Here is a 26968-nt window from a genome sequence, read left to right on the forward strand (position 1 = left end):
TTTTATTAATCTATGATTTATATAAGCAGCTGTGTATGGGGAGTGTTGGTTCACTGTTGTTTTATACTACACAGTCTGTGTGTATGATGATCATGGGGTAAAGACACCACGCCAAGGGAATCTTGTAAGCCATGAGCATTTTCATGCACTGTTGTGTTTGGGAAGTGCAGAATGTTGGCTAATGTCATCTTGAAGGGTTGTATTGCAGCTGTGACAGTGCAGCTGCAGCAACTTCACAGCTCCTGGCTGTGTACCACGCTGATAAGCACTCATAACCTGATGGACTGTGATTCCCTAGTTTCCTTATGCTGGTGAAACACCATGGCAAGGCTTACTGGTAATTGCTAATTATTTGAATGGGATGATCAGGTAATTGATATGGCCTTTGTCACTTACACATGTTAGCTGCACTTAAATTCAGGATGACTTTACAAACAGGAGGTGGTAATTAGTTGAGGTAATGATGTAAATTGAAGTGTGTATGACAATTCACCAATGGAAACTGGTAACAGAGGTGCTAACTCTTTACTCTTCTTTTGTGTTTTGCACAGAAATTATGCTTATTTCTGTGACTGTAGCTCACTTTTCCCTTGCAGTAGTCATATATGTTAGTTGTGCTTTTTTTTATGTTTATTTCATGGAAGAAAATGTTCTCTAATAGGTGAAAAGAAGGAGAAGAAACAGCAGCCAACTGCTGGAAATAGTGATGCAAAACCTGTAGATGTTTCTCGTCTGGATCTTCGTGTTGGCTGCATTATTACTGCTGAAAAGCATCCAGATGCAGACACTCTGTATGTTGAACAAGTGGATGTTGGTGAAGCAAGCCCAAGGACTGTTGTCAGCGGTTTAGTGAAACATGTCCCTCTGGATAAGGTATTGACAAAATTATTTACTGATAGCTTTTCCTTTCCTAAAGTTTCTTAAGGCATTCATCTGTTTATAGGATATGTTTTTATTCTGCTAAAAGATTTGTACAGTCATGAGAACAAATATAAAATGCAGATGGAAGTAATACTTAACAACATTTGCCAGAAACCAGAGAAGTACCCTTACCCCAAATCATTTTCTGATTGCAGTGTTTCTATCCTGGGATCTTAGTCCAATTCCTCTGCCATCGGTGCACACTGAACTCCTAAAGTAAACAGATGGTACTCTTCTTTTAGGTTTCCTACTATGTAGTAGAGAATTCATAATAACTTTTTTTGTATGATCCAAACTTTTGAAACCTTTGCCTTCCAATTCTCTTTTATAGCCTGTTGAAATTTTTGGCATGAATTAAAGCAGAGCGTGTGTAAATTCAACTTAGCTGACAATGAATAGCACAACAGTGGAATACAAAATGCATATTTTTACTTCCTTGTGCAGAATAGAATGTGTGTCTATGCTTTTTTTTGTTGTTAATACACTTTGGTGTTTGACACAGATGGTTTATGGGTGCCTTTGAACAACCTAAGACTTCAAGATCTAGTTTTCCTTTCACACCTCTTCTAGAGGGTGAGAGGAATTGACTGAAGGCTGCTCCTAAATTCAAATGCAAGCTTGGCATTTAAAGCAGTGTTGTGTAGAGCAACTGCAAAATGGATCATGAAGGAATTGATCTTAGTCTGGAAAGAGCTCTACTTTCTTAAATGTCTTTTCGATCCTTATTTCCACACTGTCCCCATGGTAAGACTGCAAGCATAGGAAACAATTAAAATTGTGATTGCTTTTTTTATGCTACAGAAAGTTACTGAACCAAAAAAACCCATCTGAATATAGTAACTATCCTGCACTGATCATCTGATGATGTCTACTTACTGGATTTGCACTGGGCAAAATCTCAATTTTCTTGCTTTTAGCAGTCTTCTTTCAAGAAAGCATGTAGAGGAAAACATCTTAAAAGCCACTCTAAATAGTCTAACAAACATGAAGTGTATAGAATGAAATGTCAGCAGGAGTCGTTTCTCTTTGACCTTCTTTCTGAGTGGAAAAATAATCTGAGGTACTCATTAACAGAGAATTAGGGATCATCCTTGCACGTTCTTTGAGAACATTTTTGTTTGCGTGTCTGTTTTTGGTTTTGGCAAGTCTCTATTAAGACAGTAAATTTTTAGGGGCAAGCTTCCATCTTTTTGTGTTTTTTGAAGTGTTCAAAAATGTGAAGGCCTGGCATGTGTCTACTGCCATATATTGAAATAAAAATATATACATCAGATGAAGGACCATAGCCATAAATTTCTTCACAAAAAAATTCAGCTGTTTATGATTTTGGTGTTTGATGTGGTAATTTAGCAGTGTTTGAGGCTGTAGTATTTGTATCATCTGATTTTACTTTTGGTTAGGAAACACAGTATGTATCTTCACTAACATTTCAGTATGCAGTGCAAGTTATTTATGGGTGTGAAAACTTCTGGCATGCCCACTTTATATGTGAAAGGCTGTGGTTTTGTTCACGTGGTGGTGAAGCCACGTCAGAAGTTGCGCCCTCTGTTGTCATGAGCATTTGTCTCGCAAGTAACAGGGATATGGAAGGATCTCGGCACAAGGTACACCATGCCATTGCTGAGCTGTTTTTGGCTTCTGGGGACAATTGGGGAAATTTCTGAAATGTCAAAAGGAATTGACACCTTTTCTGCCACTGCATTTGGTTTTCTGAAGTGGATCTCTGTGTGTTCCTAGCATCAATACCTGTTTCAGGCAATTGTTCTTGAAATAGAGGCGATTCTCCACTTTTTGTCACTTTTTGTCACTCCTCCTCATTAAACTAAGAGAACCTCATATCAGTGATCAGAAGTGAAGAACAGGAATGCAGGGAATGTATCTTAAATTTAACAAGAAGAGAAAAGGCCACCATCATCCTCCAGAAATGCTATTCTACAACCATTTGTTGTAAGAGGATACATTACAGTTATATCTGTTATGAATGATATACTCTGATCTTTGTAGAAGAAGCCTTTTCTTCCACTTAGATGCCTTGAAATCTTTTCTTTCTAGATCATTGTGATGTCCACCCAGTAATTAGCCTTCCATTCATTAATTGTTATTCAGTGCTAGATAATGCTACAGCTTGCATTTTAGTCACTGACCTATTACAACCATTTTTTTGTGTTTTGTGCTACTTATTTCCATAGAAATAACTTGAGAAATTTTCAGTCAGTGGGCTGGCTTGAAACTGCTGCAAGATAACTTTTTCTTCTCAATTGCTTAATTTTGGCTATTTATATTCTTGCTTTGTAAGGTGTTCTCCCTGGAAAAGATGCAGTGTTTGAAATAGTTGATCATATGAGTTTTAGTAATTATTAATCCTGCAGGTTTTGTTCAAAGTTTGTACTGTGGCACAAAGACCAAAATCTAGAGATCTTAAATACTTACATATAATGTGCACTAGTAGCATGGGAATTAAGATGTCCTTACCTTGTCTCTTAAGAATGTTCAGGGTTTAATTTTTATTCCATTTGAAAGTGTGGTTTGTTTTAGAGTCTAAAGTGTGGCAGTTTTACTGAGCAAAGAGTATTTTCTCTGGTTTACTATTGTAATTATTAAAATAAAACAACAAATGGAGAAACTCAGTTTTACAGGTTTGCACTAACAAATTCAGTGTACAGTATATACAGCCATTTTCAGTGGTTAAAAAACACTCAAGGCACTTGGGTTAACTAAGAAAAAATTTAGGATTCAAGTGAGCTCATTATGTAAAAGACCGCTAAGCTTCCAGAATACAGTTTGAAATTTTTTCCTATGGGCCTGATTTGTAGACTTGTTGTTGTTATTTTTATTATTATCATCATTAAATTATTATTATCATTAAATAGAAATTGTTTAGTTAATTGTGCTATATTGAAAGTGGACTAAAGTGGTGGTCTGTAATGAATAAAGATGGAATGTGAGTGAAATGCCTCGCCTCGTTTTTAATTTTCTAAATTGCATATTTTATATTTCCATGATAAATATGTCACATTTCAGCTTTTAATCCCTTATTCACTGGCTGGCTCTTAAGGGGTTTATATGTTAAGTTACTGGTATCCAGCCATTAAAATTGTAAATCTGTTGCTATGTGTTTCTCTTACGCTTCACTTGTCATGGTAAGATCTCATCACTGTAATTCTTTCATTATAATGAAATAATGGGAGTCCCCAAAGCCACATGCCATTTTAAGTACTCACATCCTTCTGTTTTCCTCTCCCAAGATGCAGAATCGGATGGCAGTGCTACTCTGTAACTTGAAGCCTGCAAAGATGAGAGGAGTAGTGTCCCAAGCAATGGTGATGTGTGCCAGCTCCCCAGAAAAAGTTGAAATTCTGGCTCCCCCACCAGGAGCGGTACCAGGGGAAAGAATCACTTTTGAAGGTTTTCCTGGTAAGTAGGTAGTTGGGAAAATGATAGAAACAAGTATGCCAAGGTAACCTCAGTGTTGAAGCATATAAAACAGCTTTTTTTAAAGCTGGTTGGGTTTTTTGTTTAAATTTTCTGAATTAATTCTTGTTTTAATTTTTTTTATTACTATGCTAATATTGTGTAAATAAAGGATTGCAAATACTTTTACATCTGTCAAAAAATTTTAACTTGATTAAGTTGTATAGAGCTTTAAGTCTCAGTGAGTATTTCAGTTTTGAAAGATATGGATAAACATATTTGTACTTAGCAATTTGCAACAAACAAATGTAAAGCATCTTTCACAGTGTTTCAGGGTAAGTGATGAAGCATTAAATTCCTCCCTGTAATGAAAGTGTCAGAACTTTGAGTAGAATTTTTTTTTTTTTTTTTTGAGGAAGAAGGGATGGAGGGGATAGAAGGGGTTGGAAGTCTCCTATTCGTGAGAGGAGCCTGTAATATTCGAAATACCAGGGGTTTTTTGTTTGTTTGTCTGGGGCAAAATGTCTTTTTAGGTTTCCAAAGAGAGATACTGGACTTAATAAAATCAACAAATCCATCTTTTTTCAGAATATAAATGAGAATTTTACCAAATTAAACTTTATCAAAAGATAATTTTTCATCCATTTTTCAATTTCTTCTCTATAAAAATAATTAATTTTTGACTGCATATTGGAAACTCAAATAAAGCATCATAGGTTTATCATGTTGTTGAATGCTTCCCTCCTACCCAAATGCCAGTTCATTATTCTCAATCTGAAAGGGATACTTCTGAAGATCAGCTTCTTCTGTTGCTGTATTTATTAGCACTGTTATTTTGTTATTTTATAATGGTTATGAGTGTTTTCATCAGTAAGTGCTGGTTCATTATGATCCCAGTAAAAAGGGCACTCATACTCTAAAGTGCCATTGAAAATGCTGTCTATTAGAGCTGAGTGTGAAAAGAGAGACTAGTATAAATAATCTTACATGGCACAGATGAGGGGAATGCACCTGCAGCACGCTGTGCACTCCTTGTGCATAAGGAGAGTTTCTTCCCTTTCCATTGTTAGAGTTATTGCTGTATTTTTTCACTCATTGTGGCTGTCAATCATAAAGGAAGTTTGTGTGAGGACTTGGTGCTTCCCTATTCCATAAAGGTGAGGACACGCCGGTGGCTCAGTTGCTGGTGCCACATGGGAGCTGCCTGTAGACTCCTCTCTTACAATCAGCTGCCTAGGTTTATCCTGCACCCTAGGAATTAAGGAATTTGTGCAGCACAGCCCAAGCCCAGACCTACTCAAGTCAGCTGTTAAGTGGATCACAGAGGTTTTGGTGAACAGTGCTCTTCTAGTCAGGATCACTCTATCACTTAAACTTGAAAAGAGCATGGTCCAACTCCCAGTATTTCCCACACTGGGTGAGAGTGTATGTGTGCACATTTATCAATGAAGTATTCATCTTAAGGATGAATTTAATGTTCAAAAGTTGGCTTTCACATGTGAGAAAATGGTGTAACTTTTATTTTCTGCACAGAGCCATATGAACCTTTATAAACTATTGCACTTCTGACAATTTCTAGCTGTACAGCAGAGTTTTGATTTATGAACCTCTTGGCAAGCTCTATGGTTAAACATATTTGCATGCAATACCTTTCAGAAATACATATGTATGTATATATGTATATTTATACTTCTCAAGAGTTAAATTGTGATGCTTTAAAAAAAAAGATATATTTTGGTTAGAATATGATAAAGGAAGCAATGCTATATCTAGGTGCTTTATGAAACAGAAAAATAGCTCAGCTTGCTGTGATTTAATGCTCCAATTGAAAATACTTTAAAATAATACTGTTTTAAAAGGAAATCATTTTGGCAACTATTTTTTTCCAGTTTTAGTTTCCTGTATTAAAAATATACCAAGCTTGCTGGTTGAGATGCAGAACTGGTTAGCTGTACTAAAATCTTAAATGCTTCGGCAATCAATTGCATTGACTAAACTGTAGGAATTCATGGCTTCTAGCTGTTATCACATATAGTGAGTAAAGATGGATTAAATGTTGGAACTTTGTTACCTGCAAGAATCACACTCACACTGCTATCTGTTGCTGTGGAAATGGATGTGCAAGAGTGCATCAAGTTGCACAATAAACACTTCTAGTGCATAAGCCCTGGAAAATGATGTACAGGTTCACCCCTCAAAAACACTCTTTGCCCAGGTTGAAAGTCTTTTATTGTTTGCTTTTGTCTAAGATACAGCCTTATGAAGCTATCTCAAGTAGCTTCATCTGCCTGGCATTTGAAAATGTGAGAGCTGGTAGAAGCGCTGTTTTCTGTTCACCAGCATAGCTGTTCTTGCACATGACTGATGAAGTGAGTTCTATCAAAATAATTTAACTATTTGACTCCAGTTGTTTGGGTTTTTTACAGTGGCAAAAAGCTTTTCCTGGAGCAATCAGTTATATAATTATTTGTTCTAAAATTATTACCAGGTCTTATGGTATGCAGACACCATGTTGTTAAGAGATATAGAATAAGCTAAAGGTGGTATCTAAGTTGTTCTAGTTCTGAAGTTACGACTTGTAGCCAGTGAGACAAGGTTTTCTGTGGATTATATCAGTTTCCTTCTGGTGGAGAGCCAAAGACACAGGGCTCCGGTAAGTGCCAAATGAAGGTTTTTGCAGGTCCTTTGCAAGGTGTATGTATCCAGGGCTATAGATTGTAGTCTGAAATGTGGCACTATATTCTAATGCTTCAGAAAGAGCTGCTTGGAAAAGAGATTTAAGCTAATCATTGACTTTGAAAATTTACCTAATGCTTAATAGTACAAAGTGGAGTGATCTATCTTCTTCTTACATAAAACTTATTTAAAAGAATTTTCAGACTTGTGATTTTGCTATCTTGAGTAGGAAGATGCAAAAGAAAACACTGGTAGATGGAGACCTACAAAATCATAGTGACATCTGCTTCTGTAAATTTATTTGTTGAGTACTTGTCTTTTCAATGTTGGTATTGTAAACTAAGGCAGGGGGAAACTCACTGGGAGACTGGAAAACTGTTTCTCAGTTTTTAATGGGGTTGAACATCTATCTTTACTCACCTTTTTTGTGTTAAAACCTTCTGCTTCTTGGCTGCTGCTGTCTCCTCAAAGACCATCTGGCACTTGCCTGATGCTGTTACCAGGAGGATAGACTCCTTGTTGTGTCAGATGTCATTTAATTTCACTGCTTAATTGTAACCATTTATATTCTGATCAAATTTTTGTTTTAAAAAGTAATTGTAAAGCATAAAGATTCAGTTGGAGTCCTTGAAGTTAAAATAGAAAGGACAGCTGGGTCTTATTTAAGTTTGAAGTATGAAAGTCTGTGAAGCAACAGAAGCACCACCAGCAACAATAAAGCAATTCTAAAATGCACACAGCTGTCTATCAAGCAGCTTGGAATTGAGCTATTTTTAAGTCTTCTCTCTCCATTATACAAAATATTCATGAGATACAGACTAATTTTCTTTGGCCGTTTTAGTCAAAGTAAACAAATGGTATCTTGTCTCAAACCAGTTAATTTTTTTTTTTTTGTAGCAACTGGAGTGTTTACCTAGAACTACCCTGAGTTTTATAGAGGAGTAATTTGATCAGGAATGCTGTTGCCTAGAGTACTGTTCTGTTTTGTTTATTTATTTGATGTCTTTGCCCTCAGTGGAATTTTTAATACTGAAGTGTTTTATACTCCAGTGCATTAATCTTCAAAGTCTCTTGAGCCTTTTTTGCATTAAGAACTTTATCAAATTTTTATCCATCTTTACTGGAATGGTCTGATTTTTAAAACATAGAAGAATTCTTCTATCATGTGTGTGTAAATTCTACAACCTTCTACACTTTGCTTTAAGAGAGCAATAATACTTGAAGATTTGTAGCTAACTGTGAAATCTCTTTTCTAATAGAAGTATCAGATACTTTGATGCCACAGGAACCAAAAATCTATTACTTAATTTATATAATTAACTTATCATTCAGGTCTAAGAATCACTAGTAATTTAGTGAATTACTATCTCTTTAAAAGAATAAAAAGTGGTAAAGCTGGAGTGCAGTGGTTAGCCTGTAGTTAGCAGGTTTTTTTAATCAAAGCTAGAGTGTATGGATGCTTTCCTTCAGCTGCATGCTTACAATCCACTGTGGGGTAAGTGGCATTAAGTAAAGTCACTCATCACTGTGTCCTTTTGCCCCTTGCTGTGCTGAGATACATTCTTTCAGCAGTTTTTCAACTGTTACAAAGTGGAGAGGTTTCTTGCTTATTATGAAAATTTTTTGTAATAAAGCTGTGAGATGGAATGATATGTTTAACAAAATTTGGGACCTCTTATTTGGTCCATTTTTGGTAAAGAGAGTGGAAAGCTGATTAAACCATTAAGAGCTTCAATTTATTTTATTTATAGAAACTCTTCTAAAGAATATTTTCTGGGAAGAAGGAATGCAGTGAGGAGAAGGCATAGGAAAATGCACAGCCTAAAGCTCTGGTAGTATTTAAAATTGGTGCCTATGCTAATCTAATATGAGCTCACCACAGATCCCAAGGGAGCTTGACACAGGATTCCAAAGAAACTTATTAGCATCCAAAGTGTGTTTTTTATAATAAAAGTCAGGAGGCTTCCTTACTGAAAGAAAAAATCATGTGCTTTTTATATTTGACAAGGGGAAGGAAAATGTACAATGGATCTCTTAACATTCTGTTTAATGATTTTATTAGTTTCTATGCATTCACCATGGTCTAAATCCAAGTTTGGTCTAAATCCATGAACCTGAGTATTAAGCTTATTTATTTTTGTGAAAATGCACAATTAGCTCTAAACATTTAATAGTTTTTATTTAATAGTGCAATTATTTAAGTAATTAGAGTATTTAAATTTCTTCCTCTGTTTAATATTAATTATAAATATTATATAAAGAAAATTATTCATGTTATGACTGATTTTTCTTTGAAATACTAAATGCACTCTGGTTGTGAAATAACTTGACTGCATTATTAAATACTGCTTTGGTGAAGCTAGCTTACTTCACAGACAAATCTGGCCTAGTCTCCTTCTCTTGCATATATAGAAACTACAGAATACAGACACCCAGACACTGCAGAATACCCATACAGACAGAAATAGATCAGGTTTGCAGGCATTGAGAATGTGAGTAGGCTGAACTATGGAAAACATTTAAAGGAGAATACCAATAAGGCGTAAGGCAGGTTGGAATGAGAGTCGTTTATTTAACCACTGGTTGGTCAGTCAGTCAGGACTTACCAAGCAGTGATGAATTTCAACCAACTACTAGGAAAAGATATGTTAAAATCCCTGTAGTCTTACAGTTTTTCTTCCTGAACCTTTGGGAATGCTTTGTAGTGCAACACTAGACTTTCTGCTCACTTGGAGGGCTCTTTCTCAGAGAGGATCTCAGGGAGGATATGATTCCTAGGATTTGTTTTTTGATTCTTGCTTGTTCTGGAACTTTTGATTTTGATAGTTTGGGCAGAATAGTACCAATATGGCACTACAGGGAAGTAAAAACATATAGTGAGTGTAACAACAATGAAATAGCATGAGATTTCTTTGAGCATTTAAATCTGCAATTCTTGTGGAGTTTTTAATTTGTCTTTCCTGTGTGACACACAAGAAGTTAAAAGCATCCAACAATCTTATGATTAAATTATTGTATTAGAATTAAGAGATTAAACTTACTTTACCTTTGAACAGAAAATAATAGTACAGTGAATTGGCTGCCTAGTTTTATCTAGATTATGTCAGTAGGCAGCAGTTAATCTTTGCAGCAAAATTAGTTCTCTTCTTTTGTGTCTGTACTTTGCATTTCATGCTTATTGAAAAATAGGAAAAATATCCTTCACTATGCTATCTAATTTGTTGACAGCATTTCAAAACATTAATAGAAGAAGCCTGCATTTTGTGGTCATTAGAGATCCTTAAATAATCAGATTTGCTGATGTCGTTAGTTACTGTCAATACTGCTAGGGTGTAGGTGTCTTATCATGATGTATCCATGGAAACAGGAAACTGAGGCTTATCAAGACTGAGGCTGAAACTCTAATTGCTGAAACTCTAGCTAATTTCTACTGCTTCTGTTGTTTTGAGCACCAGAGCTTGTCATCAAACAATACAATGCATAGCAGAACAGTGTGTAACTTGGGGCTAAAATTATATGTCAATATTCTCCCTCTGGACTATTCTTGTCTAAGTTCAGTACTCCTCAACTCTAACAGCATCTGCTAAATGCATTTAATTACTTACAAAAACATCATTCATTTCTAAAGTTAAGATGCTGACAAACTTGTCTTGGTGAACAGTGTACTTCTGTGGTCTGTATGTACTCAATTCTTGGGAATTCTTTTGGTCTGTAATATAAACTAACAGCAGTGGTTTAATTTCTTCCTTTTGACAGTGTTTGTTGTCTGATACAACCTTTTTACCTTGACAGATTATCTTTTTCAGAGAGGTTCTGGAGGCATTTCCTAGACAATTCCTAATTCTAATTAAAGTTTTCATTTTGAGAATCAAAAGGAATGTTGGGTTTTTTTTTCCCTTAAAAGTGTGTGGGGTGATGCTCTGTGGGCTGTCATAGATGTGTAAGTATATAGAGTTTTTGCTCAGAGTTGTGTGCTATGAGGTTATTCTTTGTTTTGAAACAGGAGATCCTGAGAAGGAGCTTAATCCAAAGAAGAAGATTTGGGAGCAAATCCAACCTGATCTTCATACCAATGACCAGTGTGTTGCTACATACAAAGGAGTTCCATTTGAAGTGAAAGGGAAAGGAGTGTGCAGAGCAGAGACCATGGCAAACAGCGGAATTAAATAAATAAATGGTTATTAGAAACTTTTACAGATGTTGAAATGGAAAGTTGATGCAAGCAAAATAAAAAACATGAAATGCATGGCTAAGACCTGTTTTGTTTGACTTCTTTTCCATAATATGTTACATCTCCCAACATTTTGACAATTCACTCATTCACTAGGCTTGTTGTCCTTGAGGTTGTGTGCTGTCAGCAGTTACTAACCACTCAGTGCTCGTAACTTAATTGCCTTGGCTTGTTTGTGGTGGGACCACTGGCAGGCAAGTAAATTTTCTGGACAGCTTGAAGGTGTAGAGCTTCTATTTAGCAAGAGCTAAAACAAATAAGGAAAATATTCTGCCATGTTCTTTGTGTGCAGGACTAGCAGTTGGTTAGTGAAGACCACAATTGTCTGTATTCTTCCAGTCACTTTGTAATAGTTTTTCTGCTCTTCTTCCAAGCAGTTTTCAGATGGTTTTAAGCCTCTGCACCTTTGTTCTTGCCTGTGTTCTCTCTGTAGTCTGCAGTCAGTTGTAACTGGAAGATTAAACTGTGATGGTTTGTGCCATTGGATGTGCAGGTGGACACACTTTCATGTCCCCACAACGAAGCCATTATAATTTCATTAAGATCAAAGCTGCCACTTTGCTAGAGTAGTTCTTTATCCAGTCTACCTAGATATATCCTTCCAAACTGATAGGTAGGACTAAGAAATAATTAATAACAGATTTCTGGCACTAATCAAAAACTAAAAAAAAACCTCAAACCACCAAAAACCAACCCCCAAAAAGCAACCAACCAAAAAAATAATCCATTTCCAGTGTTCAAACAGGTATAAAATTTGATTTTTTTTGTTTTGTTTCAATGTGCTTTTATGCAATGATGTTTTATATGAAAAGTGCTTTGGTTTTAACAGAAATAGCTTCTTCAATTTTTAGTTAGAATTATTTCATAGTAATGAAAATACTATGTATTTGTATCACTGTCATTTTGTTTTCTCTCTACTTAGTGGATGAACTTCATCCACTAAGTAGAGAGAAAACAAAATGACAGTGATACAAAATTAAAAGGAACATGCGGAAAGAGAAGATGAACTGACTTTCTTTTTGAATGAGTTTTGTTTGTGCCTGTAATCTGTTAGTTTTTCATGCATCTGGCAATAAGCAATAGTAATTAGTTCTTTTAAATGTGCTGAATAGCATTAAGCACATGGAAGCCATTTTATCTGCCTTGTAGACTGTATATCCTATAATGTCTTATTAAATAAAATCATTGTAGTTCAAGAACTCAATTATAACTACTCTTAAATCATGGTAGGGAATACTTTTACAACAGATAAATCTTAGCTTTTAGTATCAGGAAAGGTCCTTTTTAGAAATGGAAGTTCAGAGGAACTTCTGAAAGCTTGAAGAATTGAGCAAAGAGTTCCCCCAAGTCTGAACTCATGCCTTTTTTACTTCTATTTTTACTTTTTTTTCTTTTTAAATTTTATTTTATTCTTCCAGATCTGTATTCTGTCTGAACTGGGATATAGTCTGGTGTAGTGCAAAATCCCATTTGTAGCTACACACATATTAGGAGCATGATTTTGAAGCACGAGCTTGTTCTGATTATGTGGTTGAACCTAGGATTCTGAACGCAGTAGTGTGAGGTACTCTGTGGAAGGCAAGGAGTTTGATAAGCTAAAGAGATTTTTCTAATTGTGTGTTCAAAGGTATTTGGTATGGATGTGGAGTTTTCCAGTTGATGGCTTTTGCTCTTTAAAAGGTAATAAAATGTAGGTAACAGTTCTATTAGATGTTACCTACTGTAGAAAATAGACAAGTGAGCACCTTTAAAGCTAATTTTATTCCTTGCTGTGTTTAAGTATTTGATAATTATTTCTTCGTATAAAATTCAAGAGCTTTCTTAGGACAATATTTCTTTCCTCTTTAATTATGCTGCTGTGGTTGTCTAAGAAGATGTATTTATGCTGTACTGAGCTCAAAAGTGACAACAGGGTACTTGAGGCGCTGTGCAAATATGTTTCCTCACTGTATCCAGCCTCTTCTGCCTTGTCTGCATGAGTAAGTAGGACTGCAGTGAAATCCTTCCATGTGGGACCCAGAAGTTCCTGTAATGAAAAGCAAATCTTAACTAGTTATCTCTTATTTCTCTTCCCCACTCCCATTTCATATACTTAGTACATTACCAGACCATTTACATGTATGTTTTTTTTTTTTCCTGGCAGTAATCCAGTTCATGCTATATGAGTTGCTGAAATTTCTGGGTCTTTTTTCACCTTTCCGAGACATTGACATCCACTTTCAGTGGAAATATGTTGTCATGCAGTACTAGCAGTTCTCTGTTCCCTGGCTACAGATGTTAACAGAATGTCTCCAGTTAAAAAATGTTCATGGAAATAAGGAAAAATGGTTGTTTAGCCATGTCACACATTAGTTTGAAACCAGTAGTTACCACATATCCATATTGCCTCATTGTTTAGAGCTCTTAAAAAATTTTTTTTTGAAAACACTGAAGCGACTTTTGTTGAAAAAATAAATGATGCATTTCTATGTAACATCAACTTCAGTTCCAGCTGTGATCCATAAAACTGACCTATTCTCAGCAATTCAAGAAAAACACAAGTCAAATGCAACACCTTAAATAATGGGCCAGAGAGCTTTTCTTCAGCTTCTGTGATTTATCTGATGGAGGAGAATGGAGAGAACAAGCTGGTTTTCTTTCAGAAATTACAGAAAAATTTAATAGGAATAAGAGAGGTTGGGCTTTAATTTACAGGTGTAAATGAAGTTACGACTTCGGTGCAATCCTGCTAAATCCTGTCTATGACAAGAAGCCTATCTTGGTGATAAAGGACACTGCAGTGATCTTGACTGTAACCTAAATGCTAAGGTATATAAAACAGCTTTAAAGGATGTCTGTCTAATTCCAAGGTAAATGGGGTGTCAAAAACAGCTGGTGTATTGATACTGATTAATCTCTTTTATACACTAGGGATGAAAAATATCAAACACATACAAAATTTTGTCTTAAGCTGCCCAAGGAAGTCTTGAGTTACCAGTTCCAGAAAGAGAGGAGAGAGCTTTGATTTGCTGAGGACTCAAAATCAGCTACAGTCTGTTCTGATAGTAATATCTGCCACTCGCAATTCATTAGGCTGTTAATTGGAAAAAAAAATCACTTTTGCAGTCAACTCTGCTGTAGCTATTGTCACCTGAAGATGAAAGAGTTGCTATTAGGGCAGAGACTTCTACGGTTTGTTTTTTTTTTTTTTGTTACCTGGATGAGCTGAACTGTGTCATCGCTTTCATCTGGACACACGGGCAGGTCAGCCCTCAGGACCAAGAGGGCCAAGTGCAGGCCTTCCTCCCCAAAGTGCTGAGCCAGGGCTGCTCTCACCATGTCTCTCACCTGCTCTTTGCTCAGAGCACTGTGAGGGTAGCTGGGAGTGTCCAGTACTCGAACACAGAGAGCTGACTCGCGGCCGTTTCTCCGGATGAGCCCCAAAATGCGGCCGCTGCGTCCCAGGCTGCAGCACATAGTCACAGAGCTGGGGCAGAGACGGCTCTCAAAGTCTGCACTGCCCAGCAGGCTGTTCCCAGCAGCACTTTTGCCAGTCTGAGTTTTTCCAAGGACAACAAGGTTGATGGTCATCTCATTACTGTCTGCCATTGTCTGCGCTTTTATCCACAAACCTGTCACTAAGTACAAATAACATTAGGTGCTTCAGATAACTTCGGGGACTGGGGGGAAAAGAGGCAACAATTTCCAATATTCAATGTCTTTTCAGTTTTTCCCTGCCTGAAATGTGAAAAGAGTTTTAGGAAGAAGCAAATAGTGTTGTGGAGAGGCAGCAAAGAAGGGAGGAGTTGGGAAACAACTGTGGAAAACACTGTTGCCGTTCTGGGACAGTAGTAGGTTAGGAGAAGGAGACAAACTAGGGAAGGAAGAAGAGAATGGAACAAATAGGTGCTGCTGTTATTAAGTGACAGTGTTTCAGGATGTAAATATTACTTGTTTTAGGAAAAAGAATAATCAAGGAGAAGTAGATTTTAAGGGAGCACTTTTTCACAACTTAAAATACATCTTTCATCAGCTGCCACTGACATTGAAATAGACAGTAGTCTGAAAGGGCTTTCTGCTGCAGAAAAATACCTCAATTAAAAAAAAAAATGAGGAGAGCTGAAATAGCCAATCTCGTGAAAATGAGATTTTGGAAATGTATACTAAATCAACTTATTAGCGCAGTAAGTGGAAAAGAAAAGCATGAACTGGTGGATAGAGAGGGAGCTGGCTTGGTATAATTTCCAGTTACTCTATTTGTTCATAAACAAGGCCTCTTATTCTCTCTGTACTTTTCTGTAACCCAGTATCTGAAGGGGTTTTGGTGTGTGCTGATCATCTAACAGGAAAACTTATTATTTAAATAAATTGAGACGTGTTTGAAAAGGTAAAACCATAGTGGCAAATAGCGGGTTTTAAGTTTCTGTGACATGTGAACTTCAGAAAGAAATTGGTTTTTTTTTAGATACTATTTTTAGGTACTCATAGAGAGATCATGGATAATTTCAGACTGAGTTTTCCTGTGATTAATTTATTTAGATTCTTGCTGTGAAGTTTAAGCTTCCTCTCTCATATTAATTCCATGCCTAAGTCAATATTTTGAAATAACTTCAGCACCAAAGATGCGAGAGCTAGTAAGATACTAATTTTGTTACAGTCAGCATTGAATATGTATATGATAATCTTCCTTACTGGATTCACAGTGAGGTTTCTCTGGATTTTTCAATGATCAATTTTCTTTTAAGAAAGACATCTTATGAAATGGTTGTCTTCAGTTATTCATCAGTCTAGATATGCATTGTACATTTTGTAGCATAGTAACAGGAAGTAGTGGACATGGATTAATCTATTCCTTTTTAAAATCATAATCAAAGATTTGGGTTTTTTTCCTTGTAAACAGACTATGCTTAAATACTTAGATTAGTTTCATTTTGGGTCACTTACCTTATTTCCCCTTAATTTCTTCTTTCATTCAGGCTTCATTCATAAACCACATGTGCAGTGTAAAAAGAAGTTCATATGTGAACTTTGAAACTAACAGCAGCACCGTACCACGCCGAGACTGTTACGTACATGTTCATCTGGTTAATTTATTACTGATAGCTCCTCATTGAATTGCATATGTTTGGCCAGTAATTGGCATGGTTGAATTTTTGGAACTTAGCTGCAAATCCTGTTTCTGAAGTAAGTGATTTAAGTGATTGCATGACATTGATATTTTTTAAAGTAAATTAATTCCACCAGCAGTTAAACGTGCAAATTATAAATGTAGTAGTGGGATTCCTTTGTATTGCATGTTCTTGAATGTGTCTTCATATGTGCATGTGAATAGCAAATGCACTCTCTTATTATTGCAATGAATTATTAATTGCAATATTTTCATAGCACAGTGTAAATCATTTGCAGATATAAAGATGTTTGCTTAACAAAGATGGATTAAAATAATAATAAATATATTAAAATACAGAAATTATTTGTGAACCAGGAAGAAAACTGAAGACATCTTGCAGAATTGCCAGTCATGTGCACTAGCTATTGGCTGTTAGCCTAATAATTTTTCTTGCAAGCATCATTATTTGCCATATTATAGTAGCATTCAAACCAGAGATAAAAAATTGTCCAGAAAGGACCTATCATTTGCTGTTTTCCAGTTTTCCACAAGTGGGAAAGTAACTGATTAGGCAATAAATGCAAATTTGTGCTTCAACGACCAGGTTGTAGTTTTAGAATGGGAGCGTGGATGAGCCTGTCCTGCCTGTTCACAAGGATCAGGCATCTCTCTGTAAATCCCAGGGGTGCAGGCACAAGTTTACTCCAAGGGTATTAAGAAACTTGTCAGTAAGAACACAAATCTGGTATGTAAGCTGTATGTGGTGGCAGGAAAAGAGGAATGTGCTTTCCAGAGTCCCGTCCTGCTGGAGATGTTGTCATCCGAGGTGTAGTTCCATGTGGGAGCTTGTAGAGGTTGGTTTACCACAGTACCAGGGCTGTTCCTTCCAGCCACAGCAGTGAAGGGGGGCTGCAGTTCCTCTAGAAGCCCATTGTGTCCTGCTGTGGAGCCACGAGCACAACCAGTGCTCTGGCAGAAGGTAGAGCTCCTCGTGTGAATTCACATTGTTCGTCATGAATGAGTTCATTGTTTGGCTGAAGGTGGCCATGTAAAAAATGTTGTTCCTGAATGTTTTTAAGAGCATATAGACAAGTGTTCCTGGGCCTGCCTCTTCTAGTGAGAAGTCAGACATGAAAGCTGTCCCTGTATTGTGTGTGTACCTGAGGCAACTTCTCATGATTCCCACTGCATTAGAGCTCTGTGCTGTGCACAGCCTTTGTGTCTCAAGGCACATTTATATATAAAGTGTATGGCAAGGTCCTTCACGTGCTGGTGAATACAAACTCAAAGAAGACTGGATGGAGTCACTCAATTTCAAAGCAAAAGGATAGGTAAGTCTCATAAAATTATGGATCTTGACTTTGGTTAAATTGCCAGTCTAGATCTGTGTTTTTCATTGGCCTGCTCTTTTGCACAGTAATGCCCCTTATGACATCTGAGGTCATATATGGCCTAGCAGTCACATCCAACTAGATAATTTAAGCTGGCATGGGCAAGGATTTAAACTACCAAAAAAACTAGAATACCAGAAGCAGGGGAATGTTGTATGCAAAACACAGCTTGCCCAGCTAGATGCAGAACAGGGCTTTTATAATGGCAAGATGGCTATAAAATTAAGAGTGGTGTAAAAGAGGCACTACCTGAATGAGCTCTAAAACTTCGCTAAATTAAAAAAAAACATTTCTTTCCAGTATTATTGTGACTGGATTACAGTCCAAGTTGCAACACATCTGGAACGTCTTACAACTGCACGGGCTTAAAAAGGATTTTAAAAAGTTGTCTTCTTGGGAGGATATGACAGGGAAAAATCAAACTGATTTACATGACACTTGCTTGGGCTCCTGAAACATGGAAAAATCCTCCCCAAGGTGGCAGTATCAGCCTGCTCCACAGGTACTGTAAAAGTCAGCTGGGGTCCCCTTGCTCTGCAGTCCTATGCTGAAATAAAATACCAGATCAGAAATTAGCTACAGCATTAGAAAACACAGGATAACTACAGGACTATTCAAGCATCTCTTGAGATAAGAAACGTAAAAAGCATTTTTCTCTCTTATGTCAGAAGAAATATTTTAAATTTACATAGAAAATACAAACAGTAGCACCTTAATTTGTGAATTTGAATGTCAGAAATGGAAAGGTAGCAGTTAAGAAACAGAAGAGTTATTCACTGTTCTTTACATGACTCTTGAAAATCAAGATCTTTTGTTTTCACTAGCTTTTAAGTTGAGTCAGTGACAATTATTATGAGGCTTTAGATATAAGGTCTTAAAATCTACTGTCAGAACATCATCTTGTACAGAGTACAATAAAGTTGCCTAGGATGCTTTTTAGCACTGCTTGCTTCCAGTGGGTGACCTATCTTTTTTGTTTGCTTTGTTTTTGTATTTCTTTATTTTTGAAATGGCGAAGAGAAAATCAAAACTCTGCCTATTACAGATTGGCAGGCAGAAAGGGTTCTTGCAACTGATAAAGGAAGCCTTGTACTGCTCCCATGGAAATACCAAGCAAGTCTAGTGAGGAATTTTCAGGAATCTAAGGAAGTAAAATCCTTAATCTAATTGAGCATAAGGATCATTTATGTATCTATCATGTATCATCTTTATTTGTCTTTGAATAAAACAAGGCTAAAATTCTTTTCAAGTAGCCATTAGTTTAGTATCTATTGAGTTAACTAGAGTTGCATTTTAGTCACATTAGTGTGTCAGCTGCTGTTCTATTGTAGTCCATGTGATCATCCAGTTGGTTTGCACACACCCTAAACCAGCTCTCCATGATGCTTGTTAGGGTATACCAAGCAGGCTAGATCTTGTAAAACTGAAAGAGCAGTTTCTCTTTAGGCACATGGTATCTCTTACCATGTGTTGTCTTTCAGTTCCCACGCCTTCCCATCCCTTACAGCTTCTTTCCTGATGTGGGCTCTCATTTTAGCCCAAGACGATGCCATAATAAGTAATTTAAGATGTGCTTTGATGAATTTCTCTTACTTAGAGGAAACCCAGTAGGGCCATTTTATGAATTGCCACACACAAAGACAGGCTCTTAGCCTGCCCAAACAACATGAGAAATCCAGGAAGGTATGCAGTCCACATAGTCAGTGTGGCTTCAGTTCTGTTAGATGTGTAAATTCTAAGAAACAGTGGACACATCACTGCTGAGAGAGAAATAGGACAGATTTAGTGGTGCTTTTCTCCTTTTGGACTTCATTCACACAAAAATCTTCTGATTCCAAAGGAAGCAGATGATTATTTTTTTTTCCTTGCTTAATGCAATCCTTAGTATCCATAGTATTTTTAAACATAAGTAGTCAATTATCAGCAGTCTACAAGATCATGTTTCTTTTTGCAGTATAGGTGGCTATGTAGGTTGTGTGCCACTACATTGGCATTGCTAAGAAGGTGGGATGTAGCTACAGACTAAAGTTGAAATTGCACCAGCTTTTGGGTGCTGTCTGTTGGTACAACTGTGGAAGCAGCTCCTCAAGTTCCCAATGTACTTCTTACAGTGGATTATGGGTTTAGGACAAGTACTGCTTGCAGAAAGGCAGATCGAGGACTCACTTTGTGTTTGGAAAAAAACCAAACAGAGCTATCAGAGCAGGGAAAAAACATCAGCTGGACTTCCCCCCCCCACCCCCCCCACCCTTTATTCTCCAAAAGAATCACTAAAATCCAGAAGATATCTTTGTCTTTCTGTTGTAAATAATAAGCAACTTCAGATTAGAAAGCAACGTATTTGACATGCTCATCTGGTAAGACTCTGCTGTGGAAGTAGCGCAGGAATTCCTTGCGTTGGCAGGAATGATAATCCTCTAAGCACTCTGCTTCTCCATGTGCTTTGAACAGCACTGTAACAAGCCACAGGAACAGAGTCTCTTCTTGTTAGTATGGTTTGGTGTGACATGGCTTTTCAAAATGTGGGGCAATGCAATGTGAAGTAGGGTGTGTCCATTACTGCTGCAGGCTGCCAGCTTCTTAATTCTTTTAACACCCCCCACCTTCCCTTCTCCATCATTTAAGTGATGATTTTCCCCATGGCACCATATCAATTTGTTTAATATGCAAGGAATGTTTTTAATACACCATCTTGTGCTATTCTGTCTCTTGATCAGGTTACTTAGAGATATTTCAACTACTTTGCTTTCACCTGTGTTGCCACAAAATGCTTTCCACAATATAAAGGTTGGATATAAGTGCACAGGTCTGGCTATAAGACTGTGCCACAAGGCAGGTGTGTTTGTGTCTGTTCACAGCTTCATGTGAAAAATGGAAAACAGGCCGAGAATCTAAGGTGATATTGCAAGGAAGACTATACACATATCAATAATATTGAAAAGCAACAACAATAAAATCACCACCAACAAACCAAATTAATAAACTATTGATTTCAAAGGCACATATTTGGGAAAGGATGAAAATACAGATTTAAGAATCCTTTTTTTTCCTTTTTCCCTTATACATACTTAGTTGGATTAATTCTGTGACTTGCCTCATACATCTCCTGTTGAGAGTGCATGAGTCAGGATACCAGACTCATTCACTTTCTTGTGCTTAGCCTCAAAATGTGTCCATGTGTAAAAGCATTTTGCCCCTGAGACAAAAGTCCTGTGAACAGTGAACATATTTGGAAGCTCAGGAAAACCAGATCTGGCTGTTATTTCTGTAGCACTCATTCCCTAATTCTGAGAAGCTGCACAGTTTCTCAGTTTCCTCATCTAAATAATACGGGGAGTATCCACCTCTTTTGAAAATGTGTAGTGGGAGTGATTTAGATGATGGGAACAGATTTCTGTACAGCAATAACAGAATTTCTTACATTAAAAAGAAAAAAAATAATTGTTTTTATCATATTGTAGGATGCTCTGTAGGGACTGAAGACATACTTTCCAAAAATATTCTCATGATGCCTGGAAAGGCTATAATCATTGTAACACGAGTATGCACAGAAGTTGTACTGATGCACAGAGTCAAACTGGTCACACTGTTACTCTTATGCACTCTAATCCTTAAGAGATATTTCATAGAGTGCCAGTAATATGAATCTTACAAAGTTTCAACTTAAGGATGTGTAAAAATGACATATTTCTGCTCAATAACATGGGTATCTGTGTGTATTCAGGACAGATTCATTACTCAGTTCCTTTATTTTCTTAATTTCCAGGTTTTCTAGGGTATTTTTATTTCTAAAGATACAGCATATGTTGAGGACTTCTTTTAAAATACACAATAGATAGCAACTTGATATTTTTTATATTTTATTCTGATTCCAAATCTCTCCTGTCTTCTCTTTGTATACCTACCCTTTGGAGGCAACATGCTGAATAGAAAAGAGCATTTCTTAGAAATATAAGTCCAAGAAAGTGGACTATTAATTAGAAATACTGCACTACTTGATTTTTATAATCATGATACTTGTGGACATCAAACCTGCACAGATGCTTTTTCTATTTTAAAACATTTCAAACAAGCTGAATCTGAGGTCTACTTTCAACAAATTTCATGCTGTCAAGCCACTGAACGTGCAATGTCAGAGTTATCCTGTAAAAGTCACTTTAAAAGACAATGTGGCTTGCTTTGGCAACAGACGTGTTTGGAAAAGTGAAATTGCGGTAGATACTTTATTAAAATTCTAATCAGGAAGGGCACAAAGTAGATGGCTACAGAGCTGGTATGTGGTTTGGGGCTGAGATTGCCACACTTGGTAATTAACTTCAATGCTTGTAACTTTCTAATATTAACTGTCACAAAATACTGTGAAGTTGGAGCTTTTGAAATTGATACCTTTTCTGCATGAGGGGACAAAAGGAACAAAAATCCTACCTACCTTTCACATTGGAAAGAATATAAGAAATCAGAATGTTCCCTCCATTCAATGCTGTGTGTGTTGTAGCATCTGTAATGCGCTGCATTCAGGAATGTGTTACCTCTATAAATTGTGGAATGTGTCTAGGATCTTTCAGTCCTTGAAGTGTGACAGACCATTACCTTATTCAGTGGCTGGAATTTGCTGTTGATGGAAAACACAGAGCTTGCATCACTACCCACTCCCCTGAAATTAAAGTTCTGTAGGTATAGAGAAATAGAATGAGTCTGTGCAAAGGCTGCAGACCTGAAGCCTACATACAGAGAGCACTGACACAACTAGGAGCAATGGAAGTCGCACTTGAGCTTCAGATACAGCAGAGGCCTGAGAAGTTGCAGGATGATTGGACTTTTCCCTGAGTTCCTCCATGGTTTTATATCAGTGCTTGACAAACTTCATCATCTGCACACAGTGGAAGCCTTCTGCTGAGTATCCTCAGATAAAGTAGCCCAGGTCTAGCACTACACATGACACACAGAAAATGTGAACCAAGATCCTCCTACTATCCTGCGCCTTTTGTTAAGTCACCAAAACTAAGCCTGAAAATGTTAAAGGTAATAATGGTACACAGAGAAACAAATATGGACTAGAAGAAAGTTTTCAGAAGTCTGACATTGTTTATATTATTTTGGCGGGAGTTTTTTGTGGGCTTTTTTTTTGTTGTTTTTGGGTTTTTGTTTTGTTTTGTTTTGTTTTGTTTTTCCTTCTTGACGTCTACAAACCAGTTTGCCATTACAAATTAAATGGACTCAGGTCCTCAAAGTCTTGCTGTGGCCACCTCCTCCTTTCACCTGCTTCCCTTCGCATCAAGACTGGCTTGTTTCCTGATGGTCTTTCCTGTCAGAAAGAGATGGGTGCAACTTTTGTGCATTTGATTCTTTAGTTGACATTAGCCTCTCCACCTCAAAAGAATGGTTTTTGGGTTGGTTTTTTCTTTCTTTCTTTTTTTTTCCCCCACTATCAGACATCTGGCATCCTGAAAAAAGTTTTCTTGTTGGTGTTTCCAGTCCTGATGCAAACCTGGGTTCCCTGTACAGAGTGGGATAAAGGGTCAGAAGGGAAGACTGATGATTACATGGCCTCACTAACCAACTATCACGTTCATGGACTCTGATAAAGTAAGCGAAAGTATTGTGTCCCCTTTCTGTTCTCAGCTCTGTTTTTTATCTGAATAGTTAAGCCTCTGATGTATTTTACAATAAAACTGCACAAAACCATGAGATGAGTTTAAAACGTGGCATCACGCTGTGAATAACTTCTGTGGCAGAGATGAGAGTATTCCATCTGCAGTGCAATGCAAGAGGAGCACTGCTGGTGGAAATCCAGCTATAAATTGCTGTCATGCAATGTTCCAGAGCCTTTTCTCAGAACAGAGGTGTACAGGGGACAGCTATATTGCAGAGACCAAAGGGTGAGTCTCAAGAAGTTCTGTCTCCCTGTTAAGCGAACCGGCAAGAATAATTCAGGGCTGCAAGTGAAGTTCAGATTTGAATTGTAAAAATAAAATTATGTAGTGAATTTATATTCTTGCATTATCTCCCCTTGTAGCTCAAACAGTGCTTGTTAATTGCTGCAGCTAAGATTATACAAAACTTCTCTTTAGAGTCAGCATAAAATCATCAAAGGTCCATGAAGAAAAAAACAAGTAGTAATTTTTACACCCACATTTCTTTCTTCAGAAATGGCATTTGTCTCAAATGAGAGAAAGGCTTCATTAAAAAAAAAAAAAAAAAAAAGAAACTAATGCTGGAACAAAAACTTTTAGATTAGCATTTCTGTAACCTCACAAGACCCAATTTTCATGTCTTAATTTATAATCTTGGTGTAAAGAGAAAATATGGTTCTGTTTTTCTTGTTTTAGACTTGAATAATGGAAGGATTATATATATAAATTTACTGCATTTACATAGAAGATGTATTGGTTTTAACATCTGTCAGAGAGCTGCATCTTAAATTGCTTTTCGTGACCATCTTTTAGCTGTTAGTTTCTAGAGAGTTCAGACTGGTTTTGAGAATTCCTATTCTAGCAAGAGGACAAATCCAGCCTGATTTTAAAAAGTGCTCTCTATTTACCATGTATACAACTGGAATTCAGTGGAAAAAATATCCAGGGAATGTGTCAGGAAAGGTGGTCTTTTATGAGAGCATGCAGAGAAAGCTGGGGAAATCATAAAATTGAAAGAGCTTGCAAGAAAGGAGTCAGCTTTAGTAGGTTCAGAGATTCAGGGACTGTCTGAAATATGCACTATATCATACTGACTGATGCTGCAGTGTTCAATATTAGTCCACAAAACTTGTCATGCTATTTCTCCCCATGATATTCACTGTTATGGAGGACTCGGCTTGTGGAGCCTGGCAGCAGAAAAGAGAAGAGGAGTTACCCAGATGACTACACACTGTTTAGAATTTCTGCATTTGGGGAATATTATGGAATTGCTAACAAATTAGTCTATTTTAATTGTAGTGGCATGTATGTATTTCCTGTCCCAACATATCCATGCCTATTCTTAGCACACCAAAAGAGTTGCAGATTTTTTTTTGCCCTTGAATACAAAGAGCACGAAGAAAAGTTATTTTCTAGACATCAAAGAGAATTAAGTCAAAATGACCAAACACAGAAAATTGGACAGAAATCTAAATATTGGTTTGTTCTATGCCATTTAATGATATCAAGACCAGCTATTAGAGAAAGCAAAAAGGGAAAAAAGAAAGGCAAGATTTCCCCAGAGTTCGCATTTAATAATGGACAAAAGTAAATTATAATTTGGACTGTAATGTGGTGAAAATAGCCTATTTGGACCTTAGTACAATGTGGTAATTCAGACTGTCATTTCAGTAAGACATATTGGGTACTTAAGTCTGCACTTGCACATGAATTATTTTTTATTTCTAGTGTTTCACCTTTCAGATTTCTTGTATCTGAATATATGTAACCTTACTGAAATACAAATTTAGATATAGGGTTCCCTTAGCTGCAGCTATGTCATCAGTGTAATACAGGAAACCAACAGTTTGGAGTCAGAAGTTAAATATATCAGAGGAAACTGGAGGAGTGTACAGGCAGAGGGTAGTTTCTTACATGGAATATTGGCAAGGAATACCAGATACCTGATGGCAAAAAAAACATGTGAGCATACCTCTCTTATTTCTTTTTCCCCAATACTGGGTTTACGCAGCATAAAACAAAAACTAAAACAAACAAACAAAAAGGGGTGGTTGCCCAAACTGAAGGGTAAGAGTTCAGGCATATGGCACACAGTCAAAGTGCAGGACAAAGTGTTCCACTGGTGAGGAAAAGGCACCAAAAAGCAGGGCAGAAGGAACTTCTTGAACATTGGCTGGTTTATTGATTGGAGGAGTCTAACCTTAGGTACATATGAGGGAATGGACTTGGTGAAGCAAACAGCAAGATTGTACATCTTTGCTTAGTATAAGTTAAAATAACCTCTTTGGAAGCCTTAGAAAACCTATGTGTCTGTTTGCATCTGGTATCAGGAATGTAAATTCATATTCATTGCAAGATTAGGAAAAGGTATTTTCCTAAGGCAGAGATTACAGTGGGCTCTCTGAAAAGAATATTGGTCCTGGAGCAAAAAGCAGCTGAAATCCCTGAGGCTTAGGACAAGAGCATTACAGGGATGCTCCAAGAAGTCTGCTTCTTCATTGTCTTTTGTGAAAAATAACACCTTTAATTTTCAGAAGCGCTCAGCCTCCAAGAATTCTCATTTGTGTCTATAGAAAGAGAGAAAAGTAAAAGTTTTCAATGAGAACTTTGAATTTAAGTGCTTAAACATGGATTTAAGAAACAAATGTTCTTGTCTCTTTCTTAAAAAAAAAAAAAAGAATAGAAAAAGAAAAGAAGGTCCCATGTCTCTGTTCTTAACTGGTCCCAGTTACCTGTGCAGACGTGGTCTCTTGGAACCTGGATGCACCTCCAGCAAATCCTGCAGCATTCCTGTTGGAAGCCTTTGCAGAAGTGCATTTAAATGGTGAGGCTTGCTTGGAGCGTAAGGCCATATGTTTAGAGGAACTTTAGTCCAGCTTCCACTGGCATAGATGACAATTCTAGTACTGAATTTGTCAGCTTCTCCTCCAAATCACAGAGTTTTTCTCCTTTTCTTGTGCATACAGGTTTTTCTTTTCTTTGGCAAGGCCCCAAATACAAAGAGCATACACTGATTTCTAAACTGTGCCATTGTTCACCTCTTTCCTGTGTTTTTCAGATTCTCTTGAGTTTGCTTTGAACCTTGTAGACTCTAGTCTGCAGATTTTCACATTCACTGACTGAAAAGAGTTTAAGAAGGGTTAGAAGCATAAAATTTTGACTGTGGCAGTAGCTGAAGAACAGACTTTAATGTATGAAGGCATCAAACAAGGATGCAAGACTTGTGGGTAGGCACTGTTAAGTTTATTGGTGGATAAAAAAGAGTGCATTGCTCTTGCACTGAACCAGTGGAACATGGCAATGGTAAAATGTCATTAAGATTACTTTGATTTCCATGCATAACAGTAACTTAGGGCTCTTTCAGATATGGCAGATACAATTACTTTCCGCTGTATCCCCAAATAACTTTGTTGGCTTCATTTACTTTAACTATTATAGTGCTCTCTTGGTTGGGTGTGCTTATAAATCATTTGAGTAGTGCTGGTTAAACTGAAATAACATCGATGTAAGCGACACCTTTCACTTCAAATTGAGATGGCAAAATATGTTCAGCCTCTTGAGAGGAAATGACAAAGAGCTATGGCAGACTAAAGGAAAGCTGAGCATTGTAACTCTT

The 26968-nt window shown here is 37.0% G+C and overlaps 2 protein-coding genes across 2 annotated transcripts in view; one reads left to right on the forward strand and one right to left on the reverse strand.

The window, feature by feature from the left end:
* The window catches only part of AIMP1 (aminoacyl tRNA synthetase complex interacting multifunctional protein 1), a 32015-nt gene extending 20754 nt beyond the window's left edge, over window positions 1-11261 (forward strand). Inside the window, exons 5-7 of the mRNA XM_053941741.1 lie at window positions 662-873; window positions 4167-4335; window positions 11012-11261. Of these exons, the coding sequence (XP_053797716.1) occupies window positions 662-873; window positions 4167-4335; window positions 11012-11178 (548 nt within the window). The 3' untranslated portion in view covers window positions 11179-11261. The remainder of the gene's footprint in view (window positions 1-661; window positions 874-4166; window positions 4336-11011) is intronic.
* Window positions 11262-12929: 1668 nt separating this feature from the next.
* GIMD1 (GIMAP family P-loop NTPase domain containing 1) lies at window positions 12930-16643 on the reverse strand. The gene is made up of 3 exons (XM_053940951.1): window positions 16163-16643; window positions 14435-14856; window positions 12930-13265 (listed from the first exon to the last, which is right to left on the reverse strand). Exons 2-3 carry the CDS (start codon window positions 14825-14827, stop codon window positions 12999-13001), a joined length of 660 nt encoding a protein of 219 aa, XP_053796926.1. The 5' UTR covers window positions 14828-14856; window positions 16163-16643; the 3' UTR covers window positions 12930-12998.
* Between the last annotated feature and the right edge of the window lie 10325 nt (window positions 16644-26968).

Source organism: Vidua chalybeata, chromosome 4, assembly GCF_026979565.1.
Source record: "Vidua chalybeata isolate OUT-0048 chromosome 4, bVidCha1 merged haplotype, whole genome shotgun sequence".
In the NCBI taxonomy this organism is placed as follows: Eukaryota; Metazoa; Chordata; class Aves; order Passeriformes; family Viduidae; genus Vidua; species Vidua chalybeata.